The sequence below is a fragment of the Meleagris gallopavo genome, chromosome 21 (genome assembly GCF_905368555.1).
Source record: "Meleagris gallopavo chromosome 21, MGAL_WU_HG_1.1, whole genome shotgun sequence".
NCBI classification, from domain to species: Eukaryota; Metazoa; Chordata; class Aves; order Galliformes; family Phasianidae; genus Meleagris; species Meleagris gallopavo.
The window spans coordinates 6325048-6344670 of record NC_139424.1 but is presented as its reverse complement, the minus strand read 5'-3'; the positions used below and the strand labels follow the sequence as shown (position 1 = coordinate 6344670).

At 41.8% G+C, this 19623-nt stretch overlaps 1 protein-coding gene across 3 annotated transcripts in view; it reads right to left on the bottom strand.

Annotated features, from left to right (window-relative positions):
* SPECC1 (sperm antigen with calponin homology and coiled-coil domains 1) overlaps positions 1-19623 on the bottom strand; it is an 81929-nt gene that overhangs the window by 59881 nt on the left and 2425 nt on the right. Inside the window, exons 1-3 of one of the 3 annotated variants that reach the window (XM_085241046.1) lie at positions 12911-13062; positions 3270-3450; positions 1144-1279 (exon numbers count right to left, since the gene is read on the bottom strand). In XM_085241046.1, the coding sequence (XP_085097172.1) occupies positions 1144-1279; positions 3270-3416 (283 nt within the window). In that variant the 5' untranslated portion in view covers positions 3417-3450; positions 12911-13062. Of the gene's footprint in view, positions 1-1143; positions 1280-3269; positions 3451-4766; positions 4905-12910; positions 13063-19623 lie in introns of those variants that run through there. The other 2 variants (XM_085241048.1, XM_085241047.1) reach the window with 2 other exon arrangements.

Sequence of the window (19623 nt, the reverse complement as noted above, 5' to 3'; positions counted from 1 at the left end):
AGAAGGAGGCTCTCTATTCCAGTGCTAGTATTTTTATATCTGACATATGTATTTCATTCTGAACTCCCTGCAGTGCTGTTTCCCTGGCTCTATTCCCAGGATCCTGTGTTGCATTCTCTGTGCAGGTTCTCTACTCTCCTTGTTATTCCTCTCTCAAGCATCTTTAGCTAGCATCATGCCTCTTTATTGGCTGGAAAATCTCAAATGTCTTTGGATACAACTAAACATTTAAAGCTGCGGATTTACACACCAATTAACTGCAAAACAGGATCTGTTTTTGGGTTGTTAAGATGCATCATTTCCATTAGGGGCTACAGGGTTGTATATATTAAAAAAAAAAAAAAAAAAAAAGCAACAAAAGCTTGAATGAGAATTCTCTTTCTGGTTACTTTCATTGTTCTGTTTCACAGCCAAACCCTGCAGAGGCTGTGACAAATTGCGAGGTCATGATCAAATTTAATAACATCTCACATTCCCCTGGAAATGCTACCAGGGAGCAGACAAAAGAAAGCATTTGCTGAGCTCCTAGGGGAAAACAAAGTATTTGCTCAGAAGTCCTTGGTATGCAGATGGTGTCGCTGCCTTTAGAAATGGGCTTAGATCTGAAGTCAATAGGAACAAGCTGGTGGGGATGACATAGAGGGAGGAAGCATGCCACAATGTAGCTTAGGAGGACAACCTACACACGAAGATGGTAGCGCTGGTTCTTTGTTCCTGCATTTCCGCTGTGTCCCAGGGACAGATTGATAACTTCTCTGCTCAATCAATTAAAGGAAAAGAGATTGCTGTATGCATATAAGGTGGAAATTAAATAAGTAAAGAACAAGCTTTCAAATGGCCGTGTCCCTTTGCGAGCAGCGAGCTGCGCATCGCCCCTGACAGCCCGAATTGCCAGAAGGCAGCCAGTGCCACCGCGTGGCCACTCAGCGCTCAGTTCCTTCTTCCCCTACATTACTGACCAAGCAGGATACACTAAAGATGAGCCTGCAAGGCACAACAGGTTCCTGTTCAGTGTGATGAATATTACAGCAGGTAAGTTATAACTGTGCTACAAGGTGAAAAGAGGGAAAACTCAAACAGGTTCTCAGCAAACCAAGCACATTTCACATCAAGTAGACTGTCCTCCAGTATCTTTGTACCTACCTGTGCCGGGCTTCAGCCGACTCTCGGCAAGCTCAGAAATTGCTCCAGTTGTAATGGTCTTCTTCAGTCTAGAAACTCCAGAAGCTGCTGTCACTCCCGGTTTTGTAAGCATATCATCGCTGCATGCCCTCTTCAGCTACAGTAAAGAGATTTTGTGAGCAACCAGAAGATTCTGAAATTGACTATTCCCATGAAGCCATTCAAAACCCAGGGTCATGAGAGAAAAGGACCATTTCCATAAAGTAACCCAGTGCAAATATTGCTAAAAATCCTCTCTCATTTTTAATTTATTTTTATATTACTTGTATTGCATTCTAGATTTTTGAGAAGTGGGTTAAGAGACAAAACCGTTTCAAGACTAAAGATAGAAAACAGGAACAAGTGTTTAAATTAGCAAGTAACTAAGATGATGGGAGAAAAAAAACTACAGTAGTAGACTACTGGATATTGCCAGCTTCTCAGATGCTGCCCTGAACAGCAACCATTGGATTTCCTCACTGGTTTACCTTACCTTTACTGAAATATTTAGGTCTCTGCATTTCAGTGCCAGCTGACACATTCCATTTCATGGAAGAAGAACTAGTTGCCTTACATGCTATTTTACAGTATATTTTTAAAAATAGTATATGATATCACTATATATTATTCACATGCCTTATTGTACAAGAGAAAGCAAGGAACTGTTGTTGCTATGCTGCCTTTCTTGGGACAGGAGTTTGCTTTTAAGTTTACTCTAAATCAGAACACTTAAGTACCAAATCATCTCAGACCTTTTGGTCAGCTGCTTCCCCATTTCTGTACCTCTAACAGCTTATGTAATTCTGATAAAACCTGAATGCATTTCTCTTGAAAGTAAAGAATTTTAAAAGACCAAAGCTCTAGAGACTCCTTAGAAGGGTATTTTTCTATCCTTCACAGTTTGTGGACACCTAAGCTGTTTTCACAAATCAAAACCAAATTCCCTAGGGGTTGTTCAGTGACACACAGGGGATCCATTAACCACAGGCTGAAAACCACTGCTCAGGTTGAAAAAGAATGCACATGATGATGTCCATTCATCTGGTTAACAGTTTCTAAATGTAAAATCTTAAAGCAAAATAAGATCTCTCTCAACTCCAATTCTTTCTTCTTTTTGTCTCTGACTCAGTCTGTGGCTTCCTGGACCCCATGAGCGTGCAAGTTTCAAAAGCTGCTGCTGATCTGCTTCCGGAAACCAAACAATGTTTCACCTTCTGCCAGAAGTTTTTTCAGCTCCCCTTTAATAGCAGAAAGGAACAATTTGAACCTCAGCAACCTCTCTACATAACTTAGTCAGTAATCCTCTTTTACAGCAGCAACTGTTGGCTTTTTCTAACTCTCTTTTTTCAAATATACTAGAGGGATGCTCTGAAAGGACATGCTCCTATTTTATGATGTTGGACCATGATGTTCACAGCAGATGTTGGTGGTATAGCAGTAGAGGCTGAACTTTTCCACCAGTACTCACTGAACTTTGTTGCCGTTCAAGAGATGGCAGCAGAGAGGCAATCTGACAAAACACTGTCTGACATGGAAGTGCACATGAAGCAAAGGCACCTAATTGAATTCCTCCATGCAGAAAAAATTGCACCTACTGGCATTCATCAATGCTTGCTGAATGATGATGGAGACCAAACAGTAGACGTGAGAACAGTGAGGAATTTCAATAGTGATGACATGGTCAATGGATCCCCTTCACTGGAGCAGATCTTTTTATTTCTATTTTTAAACAAGTGTGGCATTCAGACTCATGTTCATCGCTGGTGAAAGTCCATAGCTAATGGTGGTGACTATGCTGACAAATTGTATTTAGCAGTTGAGAATTTGCTCTATCAAGTAGTGCTATTGTGCTTCATACCTGCCACAGTTTCTATGGAAATAAATTGGAGGCATTACTTTCGGAGTGACCTATGTAAACTGATGATCTTGCATTTACAGGTGTTCAACAATCTCAAAATATTAGTTGTAATTAGGAAGAAAATCCTCTGCATTTAACATACTCGCAAATCAATCATATCAAATTTCTGGACTAGTCTCTTCAGCAGCATCCCTTCAGAGGTGCAAAAAACAAGGCAGAAATGCTTGCACAGCCCCAACTGGATTTATACCTTGCTGAGCCGAGATTCGAAAGCGAGTGAAGTCGAGGACTTGGATGTCTTCATTCCTGATGAAGCAGTGGAAAGCGACTTTCCTCTGTCAACCCCATGACTTCCTGGCTTTGACACTGTGCTCCAAGGCCTGGCAGTACTCTTCATTTTTTCTCCCCTTGAGTAACTCAGTCTACAGACCCTAAACAAAAAAAAAAAAGTGTTAAAAAGTGTCTTTTCATCTGAGAGAGCAAAGCAGAGATACCTGGCATGAGTTTAAAGAGCTGAAAAGGATTGGTCAAATTTTGTTCCTTCTCTTATAAACATGAGACCTCAGCCTATAGTGTCCTTCAATACAGGCTGCAGCCATTTACACTTTTAACAATGACTGGAAACATGAAACAACACAGACAGAACAGGGATTTTTGTTGGGACTCTGCAAGTCAGAAACCTCTGTCAACCACAGCAGAAAACCCACGAATGCCGAAGCTCAACAAAAGAGCAACTGAGGACACTCGTGAGAAAACCTGCAACAACAAGGACAACGTTGGCATAAAAAGAAAACTCTTTCTTACTGTTAGATCTAGAACACCTTCAATTGAAATACTACTCTTTTAAAAAAGCCACATGAGAAGTTTCCTCAGTCATACAGAGAATATTATATCTTTAACTTATCAGTCTTTTACAGAAGCAGTTGATGTTGCCCCGGTGATAAAGATGCATTTCACAATACCAAGATTTACGAACCATGGTAAAAATAACAACTTCCTTGCAAATAACAAAACAAAAAGCAGATCCACTATTCCTCAGAGATATGCTTATGCAAGAGAGAAATCCTGCCAGGATCAGGAAATAGAATTTTTTAATTTTTTTTTTAATTATAGCTGAATAAACCTGATCTGCCAGCAAGAACAACTACTCTTCCCCTCTCAGTAAGCAGACTGCTGAGAATTCAGTAGCTCAACTCCTGTAGATCTAAATCCATACATTTTCAACCCTCCATTTCCCTAATCCAAACCAGGAGCAGAATAAAATAATTATATCTATATTCCTGAAACCCCATGAGCCTGCAGGGCTGGGAGTAGGAGGGAGAGGAGACCGCCTGCTATCTCCTCCACACTTCAGTATGAGCAACATTTTTCTTCTTCAGCTTCAATTCTAAAATAGACACAGGATGCAGTTACATATCAGTCTTGTGTTGACAGAAGCCAGCTTGTTTCTACATTTAACAGGTAATATCCAGAGATCTATAAGGAGATCAAAGTCTCATCAAGGGGAAAGCACGAAGCAAGCAGTAAGTGCCTGCTGTTCATCACACAGAAGTCCAGCTGGGCAGGTGGATGGCAACCCTGTGACAGAGGTGCCAAAACGATTTCCTCCTGGCTGAGTCAAGAGAAGGGCTTAGATCACTTTTTTATCCCACAACTTACTTTCTGCATGATTTCACATTCACAAATAGCACTCACTGAGCACATGGAAAGCAAATCACTTAAGGGACAAGACACAGTCAGCACTCACAGCAGCTTCCGTGTGCCATCATGGTCTGTTCAAGGAATGCTTTGCAGCACAGAGGCAAAGGGAACATCAGGTGCTATGCTGCTGTCTGACAGACCAAAGCCAGCAAGTGGCAGTTGCTGTTTATCCTCAGCGCTTCCTGCAAGGTTTGCCTGCTTTCCCTGCAGCTCTAACCTGTCAGCTGCTAAATAAAGAAATTACAATATTACTGGCTAGTATTATTACTAACTATAGATATTCCTCCATTAAAATTCTTAACACATACACAGCATAGAGCCATCAACTGATCTCATTAGAGGAGAAAGCAGTACTGTTTCTGTTGATAATCATGCTGATCACAGTTGGCTGCTTTTTTGAAGCCTGGACAGATACATAAACCATATTACAATAGAAAATATTTAGCATCTCCAGACTCCGTGATCTACCTTACAGAGCTTCAGTGCTTGCACATATGTAATAAACTGCTTTATAATGAGCATACATTCACTGTATTTACATGGGTGAACAAGCAATTACAGATGCAAGCTATCTTCCTGATTAATCTCCAAATTATGCAGATTTGGGTTTTTGTACAGTCAGTGGTTGCACATACCCTCTGGATTTCTTCATAATTACCTCATACTTTCCTGCTTTAAGATGCACAGATGCTTTCTTGGTGCCCAAAAGAATTTAATTTTGAGTCACTCGTGGCATTTTGAAGTTGCAGTGGAGAGATAAGCTCATGAGAACACAATGCTGGAAGCAAAAGGAGGAGCTGGAAGCAAAAGGAGGAGGTACCAAAAAACAAAACAAACCTGAAGCCATATGCAGCCAGTAGCCTGCAGCAAAGCAGCTTTATCATGTAGTGATAGCTGAGTTGTGCCATCTGCATTTAATAATAATGTACCACATCAAAGAGATGAAACTAACATTGAGAAGAGGATATTTGGATTTGTTCAGTGTTTAGTTTCCCACAAATTTATATGGGAATCAGCATTTGTGAAATGTGAAGTTGATGCTTCTGATGCAATTGACTAACCTGAACCTCTATTGCAGATAAAAAGGTTTCCATCTGTGAAGAGGAGCCCCAGTATTTTCCACAAGCCTTGTATGTACTTCAAAGAATAAAGACAAGTTTCACACCTCTTATGCAGGTTTCGCTCTTAGGCAGGCGACACACATTATTAGAAGCACTGCTTCGAGAGAAGTGCCAAATAAAACTACTTCAAAAATCAAATAAAATGGTACTGTGCTTTGATGGGAGCAGGAAATACATCCTAAGAGTTTGCATCTGCTTCTCTTTGCCTCAAAATTCAATTTATTGCATTACAAGAAAATAAACCAAGAAAAGTTTAGTATCAAGTAGTGGCCCATGGACAGAGTTAGGCAGGCAGCAATGAACTGCCAAGAAAACGTTAACTTGGGTATCTCTTGTGGCTGCAGACAGTGGGCATTCAGGAAACAGAACTTGTGTTTGTGCACCAGTAGGTAATGGCTCCCAGTTAGTGTACAGTGCATTGAGAGAAGCCTGCTAATATCAGCGTTTCCTTTCAGAAGAACCCCAGAGAGATTGTGACTTAATCTCTAGGCTCCTCACAGAGGGAGGAAAATAATAAATAAAAGTAAATAAAAAGCAAATAATAAATAAAAGAAAAAAAAAGTTGCTTTACACAAGAGATGCAGTCAAGCTGCTGTCACAAACGCAATGACAAAAATCACTGCTTTTCCATCCCTTGTGTCTCACACATTCAGATGAGGCACACTTCTGCTCGCTCTCCCAGAAGATGACTTTATAAGCAACGTCCAGATCTCTACAATTTTCATTTCTTTCTTCACATTTTACAGGGAGCTTTCTTTAGGAAGCAAACAGATCCCAGCCCTGCCTCTCTCTGCTGTCAGCCAGAGCAGCTCACGAGTGGGCTGCAGTTACAGCCCAGCAGAACGCTCTGCTTGGAGCTGTGCTCTGAAAATGCATATAAACTGAAGATAAGGAGCAACCCCATGCTGAAGTAAGTGGGGGTTCATGCCAAGAACGTATCGCTTAAGAGCAGCAAAATCAATTCCATTACCAGTAATTTCCAGAATTAGACAGAAGGTCTTTTTTAAAAAATGTATTTTAAATAATTATTTCCTACTCAAAGAACACTGGTGTTTGAGTGTCTCTCCTGTCAGAAATGGGTGCTGCAAATGAAATAACAGGAGGGCTTATAAAAATGGAAAGCTGGTCCTGACGGAGCTTTTCCTTTCAGTAATCCTCAGGATTCCCTGCAGGCATCAGTCTCTAACAATTCAGGCCATTCTGTACAGCACATCCTAACTCACTGGCTTTTTTAAAGGGGATTTGGAAAATCTCGATGTGCACTATTTTGGAAGTTGCCAGAGGAAGCTTTAGAGTGGAAAAATGGTCCATTTTACTTACAATGTTATTGTTTTATTAAAGATTGAAAACATAGACAATTCTTCATTAGTCAGTCTGAATGCACTTATTAATAAAAGTTTTTAGAACTAGCCTAGAATGATTCCCATTTTATGGCTAGAAAAACTGGATACAGAATTTATTCCAACTCTCACAGGCAGTCAGCATAAGCAGAAACAACGGCAGGTCCCTTGGATCTCAAGGCTTGGCTATCCATCAAAGGAGGAATCCACCCATCTTGTAGAACAAACATTCTGCTGGCTGTCAAAGGCTGCTTCCCTCTGAATAACTAAATAAGATTAGATTGAACTGAATGGCAACAGAAATATTCTACAGTCAGGAAACCTAGCAGTTACACTGTTAAGTACACAGATATCACTAACAGAATATCACTTGCAGAAATTAATCTCCATAAGAAACTCCCAGAGAAGAAAGGAGGACATACACAGAGTTCTGTACCCAATGTATTTCACGTGATTTAGGTTTCAGTGCTCATCTCTGTGTGTAATGCTATCTACTCCATAGAGCAGCCTAGCCAAAGCAGAATCATTCAAGTTGCTTTGGCCAAACAAATGAAAAGAATAATTGTCAACATTCTTTATAACTCTCACCTGTAATGAGTAATGTATGAGATAGCATGTTCATTCAGACCAATGAACGCCCATTTCTGAAAAAAGAGGCCAAAAGGACCATCTTTGAAGAGAAAACTCTCGAAGGACAGATGTCTGTTAGTCAGGTTGGTTAAGAGCCCCAGCCCAGTGCCATTTTCCCATAATTCAGTTACTTCTATTGTATCAAGATGTCAGACTGTTCCAGGACCTTCAGTACAAATGTTCGTGAAAACAAAACAATTCTCTTGTTTGCTGTTGTTGTTTCTGGCATGCAAAATTTGCATCATGGTCATGCTATCCTCCTAACCTAACCAAACTCTATTATCAAACGATCAACTGGAACGCAGAGATGGATAGCGAGTTCCAAAAAGTGCAAGACCTTCCCTTCTGGCCTGCATAAAGCTGTACAGCAGGACAGCTAAAGCAGAATGATTTTCTGCCTTTCACACAAATTCATTTTGAACAATTTTCAGGCTTGACAGATGCTTCCATATGAGTCATATTGGTTTTCAGGCTGATACCTGGAACCCAGCCAGGTCACACACCAGGGAAGCCCACAGTCTAACACAGGAATTGCCAGGGTGGAGGTTGCTTTTTGTATGTGCTATCTGCAAGGAAGACCAGACTAACAAAAACAATCTGTTACTCCATTGTGGTCATCATTAGCAACTTTCCTTAGGTATCAGTTCCTTTCAGCTCTGTGTTTAATATTTCTGTATTCAACATCCTCTTTTCATTTGGTTTCCATTAGCATCAAGCTTACTGAAAGCATACTATCTCAGAGCAACAATCCTCTGTTACTCTTCCAAACAGATTTGCTGGCAGTTTTTCCAGTGCAAAGCTTAACTTTCCCTGCAATTGCATTAAAAATCCCTCAAAACCACAAGTCAGATCATCCACTTCCACCCAAAAATCAACCCAGAGGAATAGGTAAAGTGTGCCAGCACCTCACACCTGACACTCTTGCTGGCCATAAAAACAGAGAATCAATTTTAAACCTGACCCCAATCACTCAGGCAGCTGTTTCCTCCGGTCTACCTCAGCAGACATACTTTCCCATTGCATCTGCAGTTGAATTTTCATGTTTTGATGGTAAAGAACAAGACAACAAGGCAACACCTTGAAATTTTCATGTCCAGACTGTATGCTACAGCAGGGAAAAATGGTTGATTTTATGCATGCCTCAAGCAAAGATGTTTTTGTGTTTTTGTTCTTTTAATTTCAGTAGCTCAAAAAAAAAATAATAATAATAATGCAGTAACACAGCCAGGCAGTTGAAAAATCCAAACAGTTTTGCAAGGAGTTAAACTCTTAGATAGATTTTAGACAGAAAACGTGCAAATGAAAAAGCAGGCCCAAGGTCACCTAACTCATCACTAGAAGAATACAAAACAAAGCAGTATTCCAAGAATTTAACCAGCAGTAGTTCTGATCCAGCTGGAGGGTCACACCTCCAACACCTTCTCTGTTATCTGAAAATTGTTTGCTTTTTGAGGCATTTTTCAAGGATACAAACAACTAACAGAACAAAATCCGTTCTTCTGCAGGATTCCTAAAAATCTCAGCAGAAAGCCTTCAATACAGCCTCAGATAAGAACGTTCTTAGTAGAGCACAGGGCTCCCTTCCTCCACAGCATGAGGAACTACAGCAGAGCCAGTTCCTCTCCCTTCCCTTCACAGCACCAGTTACAAGCTCACAGCCTATGGAAACTCCCCTTTATCTCTCAGAGACAGTTTCTGCACCACTGGTTACTGAGGTAAGACAATCTCTGGTGTTTGTGTTGTTCAAAGTGTTTCTTGCTTATTTCCTCAGCATTCATAATTCTCTAAAACAGATACGTATTAACCAGTGTATAAATATACCAGATGGTTATGAAGACATGTAAATAACAGCAGAAATGGTCCAAGTGATGACAGTTCCAGGTAGCCACAAAGGACAAGTTTCTGGTCATCAACTCAACTTCCTGACCCATCCCAACATGGCTGACAGGTCAGCAACCGCACAGCTCCACTTCTCAGCACTGCTCCAAACAAAATGCTCTCTTCCCACACCAGCTATTAGTGTCACTGATGATTTTTCCAGGCACAGAGCAGCACATAGCCTGCTGCTCATCCCTACACTCATTCTCCCTGGAGTTTATGATTTGTGACTTTTATATGCTTAGTTAGATCCCATAGAGAACACAGAAATTACAGTAAAACCCTCACAGGTGTGTATGGACATAGGAGATATTTAGCTGTATTTCTTTTCTCCTTGTTCTACATTACTGACCATTTATAAAACAGGACAAAAATCATACAAGAAACCCACCAAGCTAACGCTGTGCTCTGAAACAGCTGAGAACCATCTTCTGTTTGTCCATGGATATTCAATCTTCTCCGCCCCCTCCTTCCTCACGCTGATTATCTAACCAGCCACCACCACGCATCTCAGAAGAGAAGCTGTGCTACCTCCCAGTGACCTTCCATCATACAGAAAATACAGGGATAGGGAAGCAAAGATATCAGCTCGTTTGTCAGCGTTTTGCTCGCGTGTCCTCCAGATAACAGCAGCAGCTACCAGCTGGATGGCATGAGACCTGAAGTGATGAAGCACGGCCATGTGCTGGCCTGCAGGAAGCAGTTTGCTGTGCTTCTCTGGTTGCAGTGGATGCTGTCTCATCCAAAAGGCAGGTAGGGTCTTCTACTAACTGCAGGACAGACATATGGACTTGAATGTGGCAACTCTGAACCCAGATGCACCGTGCTACTGATTATTGCACATCAGGAAAAAAAAACGTGCAGGGTAGGAAGGAAAAATCAGGGTAGGATGGAAACACTGAAAGAAGGGAAGAGGGCACAGGCAGCAGGTTCTCCAGCTGGGAAAGCACATAAAACATGGAAGGCATATATACAGGTTGCACAATAAATGACAATCTTCCCCAGAAGGGAGAAAACGATGCCATGATCCTGAATTTCCTAGCTTCTGGAATTGCAATCGTCATCACCACAAAGAATTAGGTCACTCAGGGCTTTCCCCACTACGTCCCTGCCTTGAATACAAGGGTTTAAGTTATATTCAGTATATTGCACATTGAGAACAAAATGTTTTCGAACCATTTCAAGGTAGCCACTGCCCATTAACCCAGGTTCTTTGAACTGCTGCCCCAGTGAATACAGCACAAAGAGTGACACATACAGTTAACACTTCATGTTTTGTCAACTCATAAGGAGAAGGAAAAGGTTTCATTTTATATAGAGCAAGAGCTATATAATTGCTAGAGAAATGAAGAATAATTATAAGTGGTTTTCTGGGTAATTACCTGCAATTACATTTTTCTGCAGCACAGGAGGATAGATAGAGGAACAAGAAAGGGAAGGAATGAGCCCATTTTTAGGATGGCAGAGATGCACAGCAGGTCATTTCAGAGTACAATGAACTGGTACATAAACACAGACTGGCAAGTTTCCTTTGTGTGTGATGCACAGCTGGGTGACACCACAGTCAGTGCACTGCCTTGGGATTCCTCCTGATTTTGCCCTCAGCTCCAACACAGATTTCATGGGCCACCTCAGCCCTCTTACATTTATGAGAGCAGAATCGTAACCATTCACTGTACAGCAAACTTATGAAGATAAACACATGAATGATGGTCATTCATGTGCCTTGGAAAGAAACTCTACTAAAAAAAAAAAAAGCAAAATTATAATGGAAAATCAACATCTGTCACACGGCATACAATGAGCAGCCCCAAATATTGCCATATGTTGGGATGTTTCCCTGATTCCCCTTTTCCACCAATCACAACAGGGAGAAATAATGGAGATCTGGAAGCCATCCCTTAGGGAGATATTTATCCTCTGTCAAAGTGCTGAGAAGGCCATTTATTAAAGTTAGGAAATGGGGAACTTCTGAACTTTTACGAGTGATGTTGTAAACTTCAAGCTGAAAGGCTACTTTGGGAAGACAACAGTAGTAAATTCTAAACCTGAAGGAGAAACTAGAAGACTTCTGAATTTAAAAAACAGTCATACTGAACAGGAATAGAACAGATTTAAATAACAGTATCAGGGGTTTGTGACTATGAGTTACAGGACCACTGAGGGACAAAAGGACCCACTGTGGTGTGCTGCATAATGAAATGAATTTGTTTTAAAACAGAGGAAAGCGAAGAGGTAGTACACGTGTGCATGTTAGGATGAGCTATCCCTGTGTTAGTCATCTGCCACATTCTGTGAACAAAACCCTGCATATTTCTGCAAATCAGACATCCTCTCCACAGCTAAGCTTACAGGGACAGAAAGTGCTTCACAGTTTAGAAAGGGTAAAAGAGGAACAGCATTCTGGAGGTGAAACAAAGAACTGGTAGGGAACATTCATAAGAACTTAAGACAGCACACAAGAGAAGGTGGTAGAGAATCCCTGTTTTCAAACCAGTTCTACCAGTAATCCCTTACTGCTACATATACAGAACGTTAATTAACATCTCCACAACTTTGCAAAGCTATGTTACATGTTATATAAACACAATTATTATTACGAACATGCTGCAGCCCAGAGTATACTTTTAAGGCCACATGTCAACGTGGTACAGCTCAAGGGCCCCGCAAAACCCAGAGCAGCTGCATGCTTTGGTGTTATGGGATGGTACTGTCTGGCAGGCTCTGCACTGCTGTCACTGGTCCCCTGCGGAGAAGCGAGCTGCCAAAGCTATTTGTTTAGCAGCTTGTTCCTTTCTGCCCTTTCCTCAATGGGCTGCGTGAACATGCAGTAGCAGAGGAAAGTCTGCTCATGCTCCTGCTTGGTTTAACTGCCGGAACGCAACACTCGGCTCCCAGAGAAGAAAGGAGATGCAGACACAGAAGTAGCTTCAGCCCTTCTGTCACCCAATTCTACGAAGCCAAGCAGGAGAAAACAGTAGCCAGCTCTCCAGATTCACTTTTTGGTAGTTGTAATGGCTTCTAGATCACCCCCAGCCTGTTTTCTGTAACACAGAATTGTTTGCACTCTACATTTTTTGTGTTTCGTGCAATTTAAGTTTAATTAGAGTGAAATACAAAAAAAGTACTGCTGAGCATTACAGGCTCATTCACTCTAAGATACACCGATATTCCGACAATCCTGATACAATTATTCCCAGCTTAAAAAGTAAAATACTTACAGTGAAAGCTTGTCCTCTTTTCTGCATTAAGAAGAAAACTGTCTCCCACTAGCTTCTGACAGCATGTGCAAGCCAGACTGAAAATACAGGGCTTGAGCGCTTCCCTGAGAGGAAAACCACATTGCAGCGAGACAGAGAGCTGCTTGAGAAATGATTCACATACGGAAGCAAGCTGGCTTCACCAGCACTTTGGCATTCAGCACACACACGCACACATATATGCACACTTGCTTACTCAGGGGAAAGAGAAATATTATATTTTCATCAAAGCAAGGCAGATTTATTCAAGAAAGCCATTTCAAAAGCACAGAGATGCTTCACGGATTAAAGCAGAGCAAAGTTTTTTTCAGTATCTCATCATCCTTACAAGCAGATCTGGACCCTGGGCAGACACGCTAGCAGAAATAGCTGGAGTCGGTCCTGAGTGACTTTTCTCGAGCTGACCAAGAAGCCTGGTCTCTATTTAGGGACTAGAATGAGCAAGGATCAACAACCCACTTGCTTAATCTTTCTGAAGAAAATGTAGTCTCTGAAAATAGGAAGGAAATTGTCAGAGGCTGTGACAGATCAGGCACTGAGAGCATCGGTGGTCAACGTCCGGTGGGTGTCAGGCACCCACGATCAGCTGTAAGCCCCTAAGCACTCACCCAACCAGGCCAGCTGATACTGGGAGCTCAGATACCTGCAGTACCAACCTGACCCAGCCTGCTTTGCCAGTTTCTTCAGTACCTGAGGACAGACTGGGTCATCACAGGCAGAAAAATTTATCAATGCCATATTTCTATACATCTGATATTTAGAGTCTGAGATTATTCACAGCTCAGATAAGAAAGCAGTACTTTCTGTCATTCATATTAACCAAGCTATGGCAGGTATTGCCATCTACACAAATGGTTTCTCCTCCCTGAGGAAGCAACACTGCATTCAGGCATTCAATCACTGCTTACAGGCAGTAAGGTAGGCTGCAAGAACCTCTGCTTTGGCACTGGACAACCCTCAGAGCCGAACAGAAATGAGAAGTACTGACAGCACTTACATACTTCAGTTTTGCTAGAATAGTGCCACACAATTTCCCCAGGCCCAGCAAGACCAGACAGTACATTTGTTTATTGGGTTTTTCAGTAGCACTTACATTCATCTGATCTCTTCACTTAGACCAAAGAATTATTCAACACAAAATCTTCTGAACTGAAAAACTGCATTTCTGTTTAATGAACAAAGAGCCCAGAAACAGACAGCTAAAATGAGCTGGCTGAGGTCATAAAGAAAGCCTGTGGCCTGTCCAGGGCATTAACCATAATTACTTTCACACAGCCAGGATGAGAAAATTTCAGCAGCAATATGAATTTCTTTATTTCTTTTTAAAAGAAAGTGCCAGGTTCTCACCCAACCAGTAAATCTGGTCAGCAGACAAACACATGAACAGATGGCACACTGGTTGCATGCTGGTCAAACCCACCAGCTCTTCTAACAAGGGACAAAAGTTAGACTGAATCTCACTCACCAATGCACCTTCATTACCCTGCGTGTGAGGACTGCAGGTGCTTTATGGTGCAACCTGCATCACTGGTGTAGTTTCACAGGAACAAATAGGATAGCACATAACTTAAAGGAATGGGCAAAGGGCAGAACTTCCAGTGGCACAGCTCATTTGAGATTCAAGTGTACATGCTACGTGGAAAAAAAAACAAAGGCTCATAGGAGGAACAAGATGAAGAGTATCTTTTACTGATTTTTTTTTTTTTTTTTTTACAGCATTTAGAGATATTTATGCTATTTTTAACTGCTTTTGTGCATGCAACAACCTTAATTACAGAGACAGAGATTCCGTAAGCAAGGCTATTATGTCAATAACAACATCTTTTATAAAGCAAGTCTGTAATTCAGCTATAAGGCTTGGTTTTATAACTCCAGACAGTAATGTGCCAAGAGTAATTACAAGGGAAAGTCTGCACCAGACAGTGGGTATAAGTGGATTGAGGCCATGGCTTTGGTCAGTATTTACTCCCCTTTCCTCCTCCTCCTCCGTAACTGATACAAACTTCTTTATTTTCTCAGTTCCACTACAGATGTCAGGAAGTTCAAGCAGCCAGCAGACATGTGCAGAATGAATCATGGGGCACCGCTTTCCATTTTGACAAAAACAACTGCTGTTCAGCTAACAAGATGATGCTGCTGATTGAATGGGTGGATAGAAAAAGTGAACTCCTGGAACTGCTGCCAGGAAGGCTGCACTAGTACAAGAAAGCTGTGTACGCTCAATTGGGGAACTCAGATTTTCTCCTGCAGTGCCACTTTTCCTTGTGTACACCTGCAGCACGTACCCTGTGGCACAGCTACCAGCTTTGACCTGCAACCAGAACAAACATTTCTGCTGGAAGAAACTGGAATCATTAAAGCTGGAAGGAAGAAAGCAGATATGATTTATGGAACATGGAGTGCTACAAGAGACAGAAAAAGCAGCTTGAAAGCAGTTTGTTGCCTATTGCCAAAATTTCAGAAGACCAGACAACAACTTGAAAATTTCCAAGGGAACAGCCACAAAGTACGTCAAAAATAGAATTAGGAAACTGCCTGATTCAAAAGTAAGAGTCTGTGAGAGGAGCCAGCATCTTGCAGTATTTCTGTCATCTCCATCCAAATCACTGAAGAGTTAATAGACATCTATCTACCAAAAAAAATCCAACCTACAGAACGTGACAGAATGAGGAAGGAAATCTACATGGCAAAGAAATATTCACAAACTTGCTGCAATTCATACATATAAAATAAAAGCCTCTTGTTGCTTTTTCACACACGTATCTAGAGAAGTTGGCGTAGGGACATCTGAAAATTACAGAGAAAAATTCTCAGCCATAAGAGGCACAGCAGCAAACCAAAGACAGTGTTACTACAGTTACTCCTCTGTTCAAAATGCAGATATATCTCAATCTGTGAGAAACGCAATGCTCAGCTCTCTTCCCTGAAAGGGGAGATAAGACTTTCAATGTTTTCTCACTTAACTGTTTTATTTCAGTAATGAAATTAAAAAGACTTAGAAGAAAAACACCCCTGGTCTTTATTATTCTTCACTGTTAATTTTCTGATGCACAGGCTCTAACACAGCATTAACAACACAGAATTACCATATTCAAGTTGCACAGCAAGTTCCTACTACCTACACAGACAAAGTACTGCACAACCTGAGTTGCTCTCTCTCCGTACAGGCCGAGACAGACTTCATGTTGGAGAAGCCAGCATTTGATCACCTTACAGGAGAGGAATTAGAACAGATATCCATTAGAAAGATTAACAGAAAGTCACTTCATTAAGTTTTTGCTGATCACTGACAGTGGAGAGCTGTGCAGGAAAATTAAGGACCGAAGATGACGTGTGCTGGAGGCTGCCTTCGAAGCAGAAACCCCAAAGGGATGGTGTAGGAATGTCCCATCTCACCGCTTTGAACTCCTTGATGCATTTCAGGGAGACGGAAATAAAAGAGCCAAGGTGCCAGCTTTGTTTTGAAGGGATTTGGAAGTGCTGACAGACCCTGAATGGAACCAGAACTGCAGGGCATGCCTGGATGCAAAGTGTGCATCACAGGGAGCCCAGCAGCAGCAAGAACTAGGACAAATTAACTGAGAAAAATGATGAAGCACAAGGAGCTCAAACCCCAGAAGACTAACATGCCCTCTAATGAAGATCAGGATTTCAGGAGAAAAAAACAAAACAAAACAAAAAAAAACCACCACTATTTGCAAGGTTTAGTTCTCTATACAGTAATATCCTAAAGTTCCATTCCTGTTCTTACTCTTTGCATTTATTAATTTTTTTTATGGATTGTTTAAACAGCACCAGCAGCTTAGTAACCCTTATCTGTTTCAAAGACAGTGAAACAAAGGCACCTAATTTATTGACAATACATCAAGAGCTAGTAAGGATCTTCAGCACCCATTGATTTCAGCCCCCAGCCAGTAGGAAGTCAGCAGCTTTGCAGAAGCTGGGCCTGCTGTTATTGACAGGCACCCAGAACTGCAGCATAAAGATTTGGCTTTGGTGGCCTAATCAAATGCAGGAAAAAGGGGGAATCCAAATTAACATTCAGCAACTGATTGCTTCCAGTCAACTTGTTTGAATGACTGCACTCACTGCTGCCTGAAAGCTGTAGCTCTCAAACACGGAGATTCAACTCCTCCAGCATTAGCGGTCATGATACAGCATAACTGTTAAGAAACACGCAGGAGGGAATATGAGGCACATCTGTGAACTCATCACTTGGAGAAGGCAAAAGGAACTACTGCTGGTAAAATGAGGACCAATAGGCCAAGAACACCCAAGGAACTTGGCAAAGAAAGCCACTGTGTGGGAAAGAGGGGAAGATTAGGAAGTTCAGGACAGCAAAGTCTGTAGTAGTCTCTCTGGTAGTGTCCATCTAGCAGTGCTAGTGTGGCACCCAGCCACAGTTTGGGAATACAGAGAAAAGAGAACATAGAAGGCAGATCATTTTTTTCTACTACAGACTGAATAAACCTGAATAGGAATGTCTGTTCCTGTAGCGAGTACCACAATTCCACATCCTTCATTAAGATTAATTAGTTACTTGTTGGCAGTATCAATGGAAAGGTCAAGCACTGGATTGATCAAGGAAAGCCACACTCCCCTATTGCTGCAGGAGCTGCTGGGAAAGCCATGCTCCTAGCAAAAAGTTTGGGCTCTCACTGCCCACATAGCTGACTTCAGTTCTCTCACCTGAGGACATCTAACGTGAGAAACATCAATCTTACAGCCTTCCATTACCATTAACATTCACTATTAAAGATAAGAACTAATGTATTTCCTCTTTGATATTGTGGGTAATCTCATTCAGAGCTTGCAGGCAGCCTGAGCTGCCCTGCTGTATCTCAGGGAGCTGGAAACCTTCTCCCAACAAGAAACCCCTGCAGCAGTTACCATGGTAACACCAGTATGAGACATTCAAAGGCAGCTCTCCCACAATCACTTCTATTAGGGATCAAGAAGCTTTATTAAGAAAAAGCAGAAAAAGCTTGAAACCAGAAACCTGGGTCAGGTAATGGAGTAAGTGGACAAGGAACATACAGAGAGATCTGCTCTTACCACCACCTGGCTGCACACAAAGTGCTCGTTCCATTCAAACCTGAGGCAGCACTGAAGTTGGCAGAATAAGCTATTTTTAGTCATTGAAAAATTTGTTCCACTGCCACATTTCAGCAGCAATAGCTCTGTGAACCCCTCCAGAAGTGCAATAGGGGCTGTGCTGTGGCTCACTACCACAGCAGGGCCAGGCTGTGGGATGTATTGCTGCCCTTGGCACCCAGAGGGGTCTTCCTTCCTGCAGGGGACATCGGTGGCACTGCAGGTCCAGGCAGTGCAGCACCGCCCAACAGTGGTGGACAGCCCCAGTGTCACACTGCTATCTGCATGCAGGGGGAAACATGGATGCAGCACATAAGAAGCTCACTTTGATGAAGAGCTATCCTGGGAGAACTAGAGCTCTAAATGTCAAACAGTGCATTTCTTGAGGTTTGAATCCATAGCCTTCCAGACTGGTGGAATGCAACAAAGAATCTGCAGGACCAGATCTCCAGCCACCAAGTCACTTCAAGCTGGCTAAGCCAGGAACAATTATCACCTTGAGATTCCCTTTCTGCTGCGTATTTCCATGACAACTTTCCCCAGTATCAACTTCTTCACATTGGAAAGGTCTCTCAAATGAGAGTTTGGGCTCCTATAGCAACGGCTGAAATCCCTGGGAGACGATGATGTCTGAAACTTTACACAGATCTTTTTTTAGCCCACAACACGAGTGCATTTTAGATTTCATAGATTAAAGCAAAAGTACGCCTAGTATTGGGGAAACTGGGAAGAAGGAAACCAGTAGCTCACTGAAGTGGGACAAAACTGAAGGGACTATGGTCAAAAAGTATGTTCACTTTGAGATATAAAATGTTAAAGAGAAGGAAGAGAGGATCAAACAGCTCAAAAACCACACATCCTGCTCCTTCTCCCTGAGCTACAAATCAGAGCCACAAGGAACAAACCTGCTGATCCTGAAAGGAGATCTTGTTTAAATCTGTGTCTATATCACTGCAGTCTATCTGACCTGAAGAAAAACCAGCGAGTCAGGCTTCCTTTTCTGTTTTACCTCCCATATACCTACTGCCATCTCCAAAATGTGACCTGTTATTAATACTTCAGCCGTTTGCCATCATAGTGACAGATTCTCCAGCATAGAAAGCCTTTTTTTTTTTTTTTAGTATTAGAAGAAAAAAATAACTGCACTCTCAAACATAAAATTGGTTAAATTCATAAGCCAAGGGAAGCATAGATGTTAAAGTAACTAAATCTACTGGATTTAGGCATAATTCACAAAGCAATTTACTGCTGTAATGTCCTTTCAAAGCCAAGAATTTAAAATCCCATAGGTAAAAAATCATTACATTTAGAACCTGGATGAGAGGTAGGAAAGCTGCAACCTCAGTTCATGGATATGAGAACTACAGAGTGAAAGTGTTAGGTGGTACTGCTGGAATGGAGCCCAGCACAGCCCTCTCTAGTCATGGAGAACCTATGGGCTCCAGGAGAGGCAAGGGCTGCAGAGCAACCAGCTACCAGCACTACAAACCTGACGTGTTTTCTTCTGCTCGTGGTACAATGGAAAGGTTTCCCTTCTTCTGTGAGAACATCAGTGAACCTGTCCTCTCTTCCTCTCTGTC